The sequence below is a fragment of the Gouania willdenowi genome, chromosome 3 (genome assembly GCF_900634775.1).
Source record: "Gouania willdenowi chromosome 3, fGouWil2.1, whole genome shotgun sequence".
NCBI lineage: Eukaryota > Metazoa > Chordata > Actinopteri > Blenniiformes > Gobiesocidae > Gouania > Gouania willdenowi.
This window is the reverse complement of record NC_041046.1, coordinates 17590423-17603964: the sequence shown is the minus strand read 5'-3', so window position 1 is coordinate 17603964 and position 13542 is coordinate 17590423. Positions and strand designations below refer to the sequence as shown.

Sequence of the window (13542 nt, the reverse complement as noted above, 5' to 3'; positions counted from 1 at the left end):
TCCCACATTTTGAGTCATTTAGTACCCATAGATATGAGTTTAAATTTATGATTTACAATGTTACGATGATCTATGTTAGGCTAACATAGCGTGTTTGTTTGGTTATTATAATATACGTGTTACATACAGTGTACTGTATGCTAGTCCAACATAGTATTGACCCATCCCTAACAAAGAACTTAGGCAAACATAGCCAATGTGTTTGGCTAACATACTGTATGTCTTTACAGGCTAAAAATAGGCTCTGGGGTGTAAAACCTGGTAATGGGGGGGTTTCAATAACCAATTTTATTTCATACATTTTTAAGGTATTTGTTTCTAGCAAAAACTAAGAACACAAAAGATCAAAAAATATTTGTGGACATGGAAACTCTAACAGGAAAAAAAAAAAACAAAATTGTTCAAAACAATATATACACTCCATGCATCATAGAGCTAGTTTTACACGTTTAACACAATGTGCTTCGACAGCAGAAGTTTGAAATGTACTTTGTGATAAATGAGTGGCTTGTTTAAGAGGTTAACAGGCATATAGAATAACTATTTTTGTGAGAGCCAGGTTCATATTTTAGATATCAGATATTAGGTTTTGCTTGTTCCTTTAGTGTGCCGTAAAAAAAAAGTTGGAGGTAAAGCCTACGTACTTACATACTGTAGCTTCCTTACTGCACAAAGAAGTGCGACCAAATGACTGCTACATTTAAAAGAAATAAATAGCATGTGATAATAAATGATTTGTTCCCGATGCACACTAATGGAGCAATTTCTCCAATTAGGCTGGCTAATTATTTCTGATTCACTAATGATACTCCTATCAGACAAGATGGCAAATCCGAGAGGAAACATTGTCATCAAATGTAGCATTTGTTTGCAACTTCTTAAGAATGCAAGGTTTTCCTTGCCGCCATGATGAATTCATGTTGGGTGTGGGATACATATGTATGTGTATATACGTATATATGCATATGTGTGTATCCATAAAATGAAGAGTCCGTCCTTAAGACTGCTCTACTGTAAAGTGTCTTGAGATACCATTGGTTATGATTTGGCGCTATACAAATAAAGATTGATTGATTGAATGTTACAATGGACAGCCCAAATACTTCTTCAAAAAGAGTGCCATCACTTTACATTTCTTAAAAACATATCATTTTGTAATATGCATGTGAAAATGAAACAAATTCTGCCAAGACAAAATATTACACTTTAAACGTGTTGAGCTCATTTAAAGTTCAAACATAATCTTACTTTATTTTAAAGGCATCTTTTTTTCAAAGCATCTGTTGATAAGTAGATAAAGAAGGTAAAAGGAAGGCTAGAAAGTGTGGGTTTGGAGTTTGTGAAATGTAATAATTTTATTCTTATTATAGAATAATTGTCAGCAGCCTTCAGTTCCACAAACAACCACTTGTCATGCTGAATGAACAACACTAAACAATGGCGTGACCCAGTGCAGAATACATGACTAATGTATTGCAGTGTGATGGAGGGTCTACGTCTGTGTGCTGAGGTTAAACCAGAGCATTGCAGCTGTATGAAACCAGGGCTGTGGAGGTTCTCGGCCCCTCTTCCCCTCCTTCTATGTCTGCCACATTTCCCTTTGACCCTGAAGATGTAGTGTGGGGCCATAGTGGCTGAGACAGGGAGAGGATCACTTTACAGCTGGACGCCATTCCTAAATCCACTCACATCACGGAGGGAACCAGAACCTTTCCCAAGCATATAAGGACATAAATAAACTCCCCTCCCTGTCCTCGCCTACAGAACACAATGGTGTCCTCTTACATGGCCTCACTTTCAAGCTTCCAAAGCTGCCAGGGGAAATCCACACTGGCAGTAGTTCTGCTACATGTCACGTCCCTGAACAACAAGTTGAGACACGAGTGTGTACGGAATCTTGGGAAACCCAAATATTGCTCCTGAAATTACAAAATGATTGAGCTCCTTTCAGTTATGACGGTGAATGTGGAAACACGTCGAGGGCTTAAACCAACCCCGTCAGTGGAGCCTTACTTTATAATCCTTGAAAACGATTTGTAGAGAAAACAGCAGGACGGATGGACATCTGTGAATATTATGAGTAAGACGACTAGAGGAAATGGGGGTCACAGCAAATGGCAATTACGTATGCAGAAGGCAGTTCGGCACAATTAAAACTAATGAGCCTTCATCCTAAAACCTGTATACGAGTTAGTGATTTTCTGCCACATGTAATCCAGATGGAAAAACGCAGTCATTACTGTGCTAACACCCTCACTCAGATTAGGCAGTGCTTCTCATGGATGTGGAGTCTCTTAGTACGTCGTCACTGACTGGAACATTTTAAACAAACATGAACACACTGTGTCCTCCCTCACAGATGCCATATTTTCATTGTTTTATGCCTGCTTAGCGGCTGTTTTTTCAACAGTAATAGAAAAAGGCAATAATACGGCATTGAATTATACTAAGTTACACTGAAGTCTACAAGATTCAATTTCAAGTTTTTATGACACGGTAAATCAAAGAGCACAGTAAACACTTGGTAGCATTTGTATGCTTACCTACAATATATTGCTTGTTATTCTTTCTAGTGCAAGCTGTAGTGCTGTGTACGAGCATTTTGAACTCTGCATTTCACTTGTAACCGTATTCTGAAACAAACCTGTAAGCAAATTAACTTCAAATGTCTATGCCAGAGATTGTGCGATACATTTCCGTTGTCTGTTATTTTGACTGACATGGTAATAAAAATCACTTCAAAATCTATTTTTACCCACCACTTTATTTTAAAAAATCATAATATTGACAGATTTAATTTAATTTTAGCATTTAATTTTCATTGATTTTAAATCATAATCAGTTTGAACAAGCTGAACAGAAAATCCATGTGCGTAATCAAATGTCCAAAGTTGGATTGCTGCAGGGAGATTTTAGACTTTGGTCTTGGACATCTCAGGGCTGTTTTAACTCATTCAGTGCCAGCCATTTTCAGATTTTCTACCCCCCTCAGTGCCAGCCATTCTTGAGCATTTTGACTGATTTTAAAGACCCACAGAATATTTTCTTCTATGACTATCTGAAATCTGACACCAGATTCTGGAAAATTGAAGCCTCTATTTTCATCAAAAAAATAATTTGTTTCTGGCTCGTTTCGTTCTTTTGTAATCAGCCGTTGAATAGGGCAAGTTTTACACAAATCTTCAGTTTCAGAGTAAAAAGCTGAGAAAAAAGCCTTTTTCTAAAAAAAAACCCTGTCAGTGACTTTAAAGCTATTTTTTTTGCTTTAGTGACAACTCTAACATCTGAACATTGTTTCCTTATATAAAGCAAAAAAAAAGAAACACTGCGACCGGGCTTTTGATGGCAAAATTATTATTATTTTGCAATTTGGGTCAGAGTATAATGGATTTCTTAATGTATTTTGGGGTTCCTCCAACTTTCTCACCCGTCAGTCTGCACACACGCACTTCCTCTTTCTCCCGGACATACAAAGTGTCACTGCGTTCCCCGTATTTTTTATTGTTTTATCTCACCATCGCCACACTCTCCACCAGTTCCACAAATGCTCTGGTCGAGTGTGCGCTGCTGGGAACGTCAACCCTCGTACGTAGCGCCATTTTCTCTCGCACACCCCCTTCCTCTCTCCCTCTAAGCTCTGCTGAGCATAGATAATCTCTCATCCAAAGGTGCGCTGCAACCTCCTACATGTCACCTATTATTTTGCTATCTGGCTCACAGGCTATTTTGTACCCCTCCCCCTTGTGACCTTAAGAGTTGACCCATATGAGTTATTTTAAGTGATTCTTCAGGCCAATATACAGCGCTTGACAGTATCAATGCTGTGAGCAGGGCTTCCCTCTTGAAATACCGCCCATGTCAGTTTGGCGAGATGAACCGTCTTTGGCCAGGTCATGTGACCTGGAGAATGCCTGGAGAACGTATCACTTTACGGCAGTCACATGACCACAGGCTCGGATATACTCGTTGGGCTAAGGCTTTTGCTAGAATATTTCCGCTTGTTCGACTCCTGGTCATGGCCGAGGCAAGCAGAAAGTTAAAAACTGCTTCTGAGGAAGCTAAAAAGACACCACCGCCAACCCACCTTCTGCCTGGCACCAGACACCGCCCCGCGTAGGCTGGGTAGCCCGTCCCCCGTCTGCCCCAACCTTAACCGCCGTCGATGGCGGGAAGGCTAGGGAGTAGGGGGGGAGCGCCACCGACGCGGCGAGGAGGGCCAAGCGCCGTCCCTCTGGCGACGGGCATAGGAGGGCAGTGGCGGCGGCAGCTCTTCCAGGCGTGGCGCGAGCCCATCCCCGCTTCGTACACCAGCCCGACCAACCCAGGCTGGCCCAACTGACTGTTTGTTGATTTTTGCAACAGTGCTGTGGTGCTTGTGGCCACTAAGGGCGCTTGACGTGAAAGTTACAGGTCTCTCGCCCCTAGTGGCCAAAATTTACAGTGCCTTTAATTAAACATATTAATTTTCACTTCCATCCAGCATCAGGTACTGGGTTTGGGATATCCCAGCACCTTACAATTATTTTGTCAAAACACCTGACTATGATTACTGTCGTAAATAGGTGTTGTGACGAATTCTCCCACAGAGATGGCCCATGTTGGATTTTAACCGATGACCCTTTGATTACAAGCCTCAACCTTTAGGCCAACACTGCCTTACATAACTCATGTAACGTAACTTAAGTTTATCTCACAGTCAATAGCACTTTTCTCAAATTCTGTTGGTTTTTGTAATGATTTAGAATAATTTATCGTACATCACTCCTCATCAGCAAACATAGCTTCTTCAATTTAACTAGATTCCTTTTTAAAAGAAAATGACATATAGGGTAAATGAACAGAAAAATGGGTCAAAAGATGGATGGACAAGAAGACAAATAAGTACAAATGGGAAGAGGATGGTTGGATGAAACACGAGAAAGACGCTGGACAATGCAAACACCAACACCCACCCTGGTGGTGCTGATCAGAGCTCGTCTGTCCAGGTGAGGGCTGAGCTGTCTGGGAAGGAGACTCCAGCTCCTCCAATGGGGGAGGGCTAGTGTTGAGTTGGCCGACCGGTGGGGGCCAGGGTAGGTCCTTGATCACTTTAATCTCTACTGCAAATGTCACCGCAGGATGTGATGAAGGGAAGAAGAGGAAAGGAACAAGAGCCATAAATGGACAACAAGAAAGTGAGTGAGAAAAAGGATGAGTGAAACCAGGGGAATAAGAGAAGAAGAAGGAGAGGCTGCAATAAAAGTAGAGGACACCAGCCTTGCAGAAGATTACTGTTGGATTTAGAAGCTGTGGACTAGAAGAGGAGGAAATATCTCAGGACTGGAAAGGAAATAATGTTAGTTCTACAAACAGGTCTAGATTCCATTACTGCTTTCATTTGCAGTTGATCAAACGTGGATCGTTTTGGGACATGGATGAGAAATAAGTGCTGAAAAAAAATCCCAAGAATATGTTTGAATTAATGGCTTAATAAAGGATCTTGATCCAAAATGATCCCACATAACTCCAGCGAGTCTCAACTAATCCGTACTTTCCTTAATCCGAACAATTCAAGATGTCAATCTGCCTGATGTCCTTTCAAAGAGATGCACTATAAGCAATGCAACGCTTGGTAGTAAATGCTATTTTGATTTTGCACACTGCTGTCATCTGCATAGTGATGTCGAGTGAGGAATAGAGAGAAAATAATTATCCATGCCTCCAAATTATTCACCTTCAAAAAGTGAAATACAGTTTGTAAAAAAGATTGGATATCATTGAAACACACCTACTCATTGGTCCCCCTGGCCTCTATCAATCAAAGTGCTGTGATATTAATATTGTGACAGCTACACAGCACATTATCTGTTAAGTCAGTGATGTGAGACTGATGAGAGACGTAGCTGTTAATAGGCAGAGAAAGGCTTTTCATTGGTGGACACTCTCTCCTATAGCCTGTATGGAAACAGGTTTTCTATAGCATTTCAATCGTTTTAAAGAATTAGTTTAGTCTGTCACTTAACAACTACTGATCAAATGGTTCATCAAGAAATGAAAGGGTTGGCAGTTTGAATCCCATTCAGTCCCAGTCCTTGCCGTTGTGTACAGTACCTGGACATACAGTATTTCTTTATCCACACTGCCTCCTATGAACACATGCAAATGAATTATTAAACAGATTAATTAGGAGTTAGTGGGGTTATATGGATTGGTAGCCATGCTCTGATTGCCCAAGTTAGCTGAAGCTACAGATGTAGCTTACCATGGCTGTAGTTAGAGAAATAGTGGTTCACGTAAAGGGCATTGGCCATTTAATGTTGCTAATTCAATTCAGGTCATCATTCTTTTTTTTTTTTGATGGAGTATTTACCGTTGCAGCACAGAATACGTACCTTTAACAAACTGTATGCAACTCTTTTTGACTGTCATTATAAATAGAGAATTTAATCACAGACTCAGCATAAAACTGAGTAGCTTTGGATCAGGGTTGGAGTCAATTATAATTGTAATTCCGTAACTGATAACTCATTACAATTATGATGTAATTATGATTGAAATTGAAAAATATCTGTTGCTGTTGTAATCATAATTAAATTGTAATTGAGTTCAGATAATTGATGTAATTGTAATTGGCATGGAAAGGCTATAAAAACTGTCAATTACTATTTTTTTCTAACGCAAAACTATGGAACCGTGTTAAGAGTTCTGCGGCTTTCATATATATATATATGTAGTACACAATTATCAAAATATGTTTCATATCAGTTATAGTTTCCCCACTACCCTGTCAGTTCTCATGCACTCATCACATCATTTTACCATTGAAATCTAGGGGTATACTGACAGAAAAAAGGCTCAGACGCCCACATCAAAAACATTAATACCAATATTTTCATGGATATGGAAGCCTAACAAGGTAACAAGAGATGAAATACAGTATTAAATAATATTTTAATACAGATTTTTCAATAAATAATTGTTTTTAGTGTATTTTACAGTTGATTTAAGACATGGGTCAAAACTGACCCGTTATCATAAGAGATGCTAACAGTAAATGTGATTATTGAATTTGAACTTTAGTAATTGAGAACGTAATTGTAATGGACTTTCACGAGTAAAATAATAATTGGAATTTTAATTGGAATTGGAAAAAATGCCGGTCACTGTAATTGAGTTGTAACTGAACATGGATAACTGAAGATATAATTATAATTGAAAAATATAATTGACCCCAACCCTGTGGTTCAAGTAAATATTTTCTATTTAAAAAAAACTAAAAACCTCACTTATTATTTCAGGGGTGTGTTTAAGCTATACATCCATCATCTACAGTCAGCAATACCGGTACTTAACCCTCAGTGAAAAAAAAAAATGCAGCTAAACCTATAACCCTCAGTGTTTCAAGGCTTGTTTCCCATGTCGACTGGTTTTCAGTGGGTGGATAAACATAATGCTATAGACTTGTCCGTCTTATACACGGAGTAATTGAAGCACAGTGGTGGAAGAAGCCATGCTAATGAAAAGCAATATCTGCAAGCTAGATGAAGCAAGTGGGGCGGTGGGGGGGATTTTCAAACTGACAAGCAATTAAATATCTGGGCTCATGGTGTCAAGAGGCTAATCTGGAGAAAGGTGGCTAGAAGGAGGAGCTGCTCACTGTTTCTTCAGATGGGAGAGAGGTAAGGTGGGTATGGTGGAATGAAGGGGGGGATGGGGTGGGGTGGTGGTAAAACTATGTTGGATGGTATAGCTTCTTTTGCTTTAGGGTGAAGCATGGCACTATTTTGCAGAGAGAATTAAAGCCTAATACTCATTTCACATTGTAGATTAGTGTGTAATTGTTTAGGGAGCAGAAGGCTGCCTGCACACTTGTGGCCTCCGTGTGGAGACGAGGAGATGATTTAGCCAAATGTGACTCAGACTCGGTTGGTTGCACAGCTGAATAATAGCATTTATAGCGGAGTAAAATTAAGGAGGGCGGATACATAAGGTGAAGGAGAGCAGAGCTGCTAGCTCCAGTTTCTGTGCACACTTTGCATGTTTTCCATGAATGTGCATGAGATTTCTACTGCTCATTCCAGTTTTATATTAAAGTAAAAACAAACAACTGAAACAGACATTTTGAGTCTCTTTATTTATTATAGAAGTGAAAAATATATCCTACAGGGGGGGGGGCTTGTTTTTTGCCCTGAGGAAGTTGGTCCTGAATAAGTCCTGAACTTGATAAGATAGAATAAAAGATGTGAAAATGATAAATCAATAGCTTCAACTTTTATCTAGAATGTCTCTCCTTCTTTGTACACACCTTAAGATAATGCCACTCCACAGGTGATCATTGACTCTACATTGTAAAATGGAATTTGGACAAGATTTTTAAACAATCCGTCTGTCTGGTAAATGCCTACTCACTGTCAGATTAAATGACTTTTTGACAGTCACGGATGCAATATGGATCTACTGTCATGTATGTGATGGCCTATTGATACTGTAACTCAGGAAATCCATTGGACACAGCATATAAATAAGAAATAAAGCTAAATAAATGTATGAAAATGGTGTCGAGCTAGGAGAGGGTCATTGAGGGACAAATGGAGAAAATCATTTTTTTTTGCCTCTAATCGTACTGAAATCAAATCAATATGCCATTCCACATCTACATGATTCCTAATCAACAGAATTGCTAGTCCCCTCTCAATGACACTGTAATAAAGGCCATTAGTAAATGTCACTCAGTTTACACAGTCAGGTGGTCATGCTGGAAATTACAATGAGAAGAGAAACACTCGTGCTTTTTTTAATGTGTGTTTGAATGGATTTTCTCTTGCATTGAACAGATTAAAAGCAAGATTTCAATCAATGCTTCCACCTTTGAAAGATACATGTGTCTACTGTTGTACATCTTTAGTGTTTTTATTAGTTTATTATATAAAAAAAATCTAATTAACTAGAGACTTTGAAATTCATTCATCTTGATTAATGTAAATTAACTGCATAACAATATTTGACATTATAAGCAACATTTTTCAATTTAAATGGATTTTGGGATATTACTGAATCAATGGAAACAATAAATGAGCTTATTATTATTTTTTATCACTGAGTGCTCACATAATGTGCAATATGAATAAAGAATATTATGATTGCATTGTCCACAAAGCACATATTCATGCTTTTCTGGATTTTTCTGTAAACTTTTTAAAACTAACGTGTTTTTGTGTATAAAAACAGCACTGTGGAAAAGCTAGCTGTCCGTACTAGCATTGGGGTGGTAAACTAAATTGAACGCCCACATACACAACAACGACTTCTCCTCTGGTTCTCCTGATTGTAGGCTGTGCATTATGGGTATACCGTGAAATTGTTAAACAAGAAAGGCTCCACGCCATTTGTTGTGCAAAAAAAAACGATTAATACCATAGTGTTATAATAAGACAAGATTAGGTAGCAATGGTTTTTTTTAGTTTTATTCTTTTAAACAACACTTTGCAAATGTTCCTTTATTTATGTTTCTAAAAAAACAAAAAACTACATTTGGACAATAAGTTCTATTTTTGCTTTTCTTGTCTTTGTTTGTTCAGGAGCAGACCAGAGTTTAAAAACTACTTGTTTACCCAGACCTTACAATAACTACTGGCTTATCATCGTTGAAAACAGTGCTGCACCATAAATCATCGGGGATGCTTGTTTCCCCAACACCATATAATTGATGTTCAGCTCAATTTGGTTCACTAATTGCACATACTGTATGTTCAAAACATACTAGAAGAATAGGATGTTTACGCTGCATATTTTGATCAGAAGAGCTCTGAATGTTTCTTTCATCTGCACTCATATGATTATGGATAACAAGGGTGCAATGCTTTGGGTGAACTAAAGTGCCACCTCAATATTCTCAGCATACCATATCTGTCACATTATATTTTCCGGCTCACTTTCAAAGCACAGGTCCTTTTGAATCGAAAGAAAATGGGTGATGCTAATGAGATGATAGTGAGGCCTCTCCCCAATATAGATAGTGAGGAGTGAGATAGTGTACTGACAGCCAGCCAATGGTGGCTTAAAGGATGCTGGGTGGCATGCTGCTTCTTCACTTTTTTCTAGGAGAAAGGTTTACAGTGCTGTTATGTGTGGCCAATGTGTGTGAGTGAAGATAAGACCCACGGCAAGGCCCTGTGGAAGGTGACAAGACATTTTTGCGGCTCATGAAAGAAAGGCTGTCATAAAGGTTATCGGCGGGGTATTACAGCAGAGGGCAAGACAACAAAACAGCGCTGTGGAGCGATGGGCAGTGTTGGGGAAGGAATCGGTTCAGCCATGCAAAGAGGAACAGACACACAGGACCCACAAAACAGCTGGCTTTAATCCGGGAGCAAGACACCAGCACAGGATTGTAACAGAATCTGTTATTTATTTTGGGACATTGAACTTGTCTCCGATTTCTGGGCCGATGAAAGTTCATTAAAAAACCATAAACCTCCCTGAGCAGAGACGCCTTCCCAGATCTCCACAGTTAAATTGATTGTTAGAGAACTAGAGTCACAAATAACAGTGCAAAGACACAAGCTAACAATAGCTCTGGATCACATTCCAAATATGGTAATGCATGAATTCCAAGTGGTAGTGTGTTTAAGTGTGTGCACTATTTGCAAAGCAACTAATGGACACCTATTCTTACCGACTAGATCTTAACATTTAGTGAAACCATGACACATCTTCCTCACATTTCACCTCCAAACTCATCCATCACCTTCCCTGACAGCCACAAAGGAGTCGCAAAGGAAGCTGCGTCTAGCGTTTGTGCTCAGTTTAGAGAGTGAGATGGTGTGGTGGGGGTAGGGTATACATTAGGGATGAGTGATTAACCAAACCGCAAGTACACAGCCTCCCAACAACCTAACAAGCCAGGGAATTTACATTCCATTGCATACCTGTCAAGAGATAGCCCAACAGTGAATAATGGCACCAGGGCAGTGGTTGTAAAGAGGCAAGGATGGGGACGGCCGGGGAGAAAGGACTGTAACAAAGAGCATTACTCTGCTCTCCTTTCACCATCATTTATGAAGACAAATAGTGTTTTACACTGATTGCATTTGTGTGTTTTGCAATTATAAGAAAACACTTGGTATGGTTAGATGTTGTTTTTTTTCTTCGGCCTATCCAACGCTTTAGTCAGCGTGTGAATCTCTTTTCAGTATCTGCTAATTCTTGGAGACATTTTCATTTCTTAGATAAATTTAAACCTTGAAGGCTCTGACTCGTCTTGCATAAGGTAGCTTACAATCCAAATAAAAAAACACCACCATTGTTCATTGTTATTAGACAGGTAAAATTAGATTTCAGCTCTCCAAATAAACATGAGAAAATTGCCAGTTTAAAATGAATAAGTGCAACAAGTTTTTCTTCCTATCAGGCATGTCAAAGAACAAACAATTAAAGAGGCTCTTTCTTCCATTAGATGCATACATCTGGGCAGTACTTCAATGTTTATTTAAATGGCTCGAAGGGAGCAGAACATAAGAGGCAATCAGGCAGGGTTGAAAATGTTATCCTCATCATCCACTACATGAGAATGAGAAGGATTGGAAATTTAGTCAGGACACCAGACAAGTTACTTTCCAATTTACAAAGAATGAATGAGAGGGGAAAAAATAATTATTTCAATGTTTGAAACTGAAGTTGCCCAACATCTGACGAGTCAAAAAGGAACCAGGTTAACACTGGTTAACTCTTCAAACTGCGCCATGAGATAGAGTTAAAGGATCCCTGTCACAGAATGGGACTTAAATGCTGCTGTGTATGTTTCTAGACTTAAGAGATAAGCTTGTTGCAAAGATCAAACACTCGGAGGCTCAACCCTTCAAAGGTGTGAAACTCTTTTGGGCGCCTTGATGTTTGGATCTGAGGTCAGTTTACACCAGCACCTGCTGAAGTAACAACCCTGTGTTGACTAGGCTCATCACTGAGAAACGTGTGGAAAATCTTTAATATTTTCTTGCTATTTTTGTCTTCAAAGTGAGAAACCTAAGGGTCTAAATGAAAACAATCAAAGTAAAGACATGCTGTAGATAGTCGATAGTAGGCATATACTGCCTCTATCTTCATGCAAGATATCTGGACCATACTAACCCGCTTTTTAAAAGGTCAAAAGAAATTAAGTTTATGGATTTGATTATGTTTAAAACATTTCAAATTGTGTAAAAAGCTAAATACAAAACACTGCCAAAAAAATTATTCCAATTTTTTTCAAGAAGACAAGGGGAGTATGATTGGCAGGAGGATTAAACTTTGCCAGACTACTTTGAAAAGCATGTACAAAATTTAACTTAAAAGTTGTGACAACATAAAGAATTTTATTTTATTTTTTCCATAAGCAAAATGTATTAAATCTAGAATCTGATGGGTAGATTAACATGTGGATCTTGATGTTATGTAAGTATAGGTAGGCCTAGGAATGCTTGTTTTTGTTTATATTTGAGTGCATTTTGTTGTGTGTGTATATATATATATATATATATATATATATGTATATTTTTGCTCAAATGTCAGATTTCTTTTGTTCTTTGTGAAATACCTTAGAAGTAGGAGCAGGGCTAGATAAGCATTAAGCTTCCTTCTCCCCCTTCTCAAACATTGTTGGGGCTCTTTTTAAAAGAACAATCATTGCTTTATATTGTTTTGTTATATTTGAGATAAATAAATAAATCAAACCAAATAAATTTTGGAAAGATGAACAAAGGGCTTTTCTTCTCAATTCCCAGTCAACAGTTTGACATTGAAAGTAAATAAGATTTATCAATTGAATTGGAGCGTCGGTGTCTGTGAAAGAAAACTCTGTCTTATTTTAGTGTAACATCAGCAGAGGTTAAATGGTGTGAATCCAAAGACCTCCAGGCCTGGAGTCCATACAACTCGGCCTGGGCCGATAATCGATACATCAATTAACCATACAGTAAATAAAATGAACTTGATAAGTTTGCCGGCTTCGGTATATTGACATATTCATGCGTATTTGGCGGCGGGCCTGTCGGCTGCAGAGGCTAGTGTTAGCAATGGATATTAAACAGCAGATAACTCAGTCAGTTCTAATAATTTCTCAGTGAACCTGCAGCGTAATTACTCTAAAATAGTATACCACCACCAGACAATCTTATATTTAGGTAAATCAATCAGTTATTGTCCGGTAGATGTGGCAACTCTGGACCTACTAACTCTCATGTCAGTCATCCAATATCTTTGTCACTGTGGAAGGAGGCGGGGCCACTAGCATTGTTGTTTACAAAGGTTCTAACTGGATTGGAAGTGTTACCTGTTAGGTAATGTACTACTATAAACCTCTGTGCTTCAATGTTTAATATTTGTTGCAAGTGCAATTTTGTTTGTTGAGAAAGACTTGATAAACCAATTATTTATTACTTTGGTTGTGCGTGGTTTTGCATTTGAGGTGTTTTTTTTTTTTTTTTTTTTTAACAGAGACAGGGTCTATATTATTGTTTTTGTTTGTGATATTTATTAAAGTGCAATTATTTTGCTAACAGTGACTGAGAGTCCATTTTATTTTTTCAT

General features: G+C 38.5%; 1 protein-coding gene across 6 annotated transcripts in view; it reads right to left on the bottom strand.

Moving 5' to 3' along the window:
- Positions 1–13542, bottom strand: part of shf (Src homology 2 domain containing F) — a 140860-nt gene that overhangs the window by 24768 nt on the left and 102550 nt on the right. For 4 of the 6 annotated variants that reach the window (XM_028435678.1, XM_028435661.1, XM_028435687.1 and 1 more), the window contains one exon: positions 4953–5099. The exons of the other annotated variants lie outside the window; for them this stretch is intronic. In XM_028435678.1, the coding sequence (XP_028291479.1) occupies positions 4953–5099 (147 nt within the window). The remainder of the gene's footprint in view (positions 1–4952; positions 5100–13542) is intronic. 6 annotated transcript variants of the gene reach the window in all.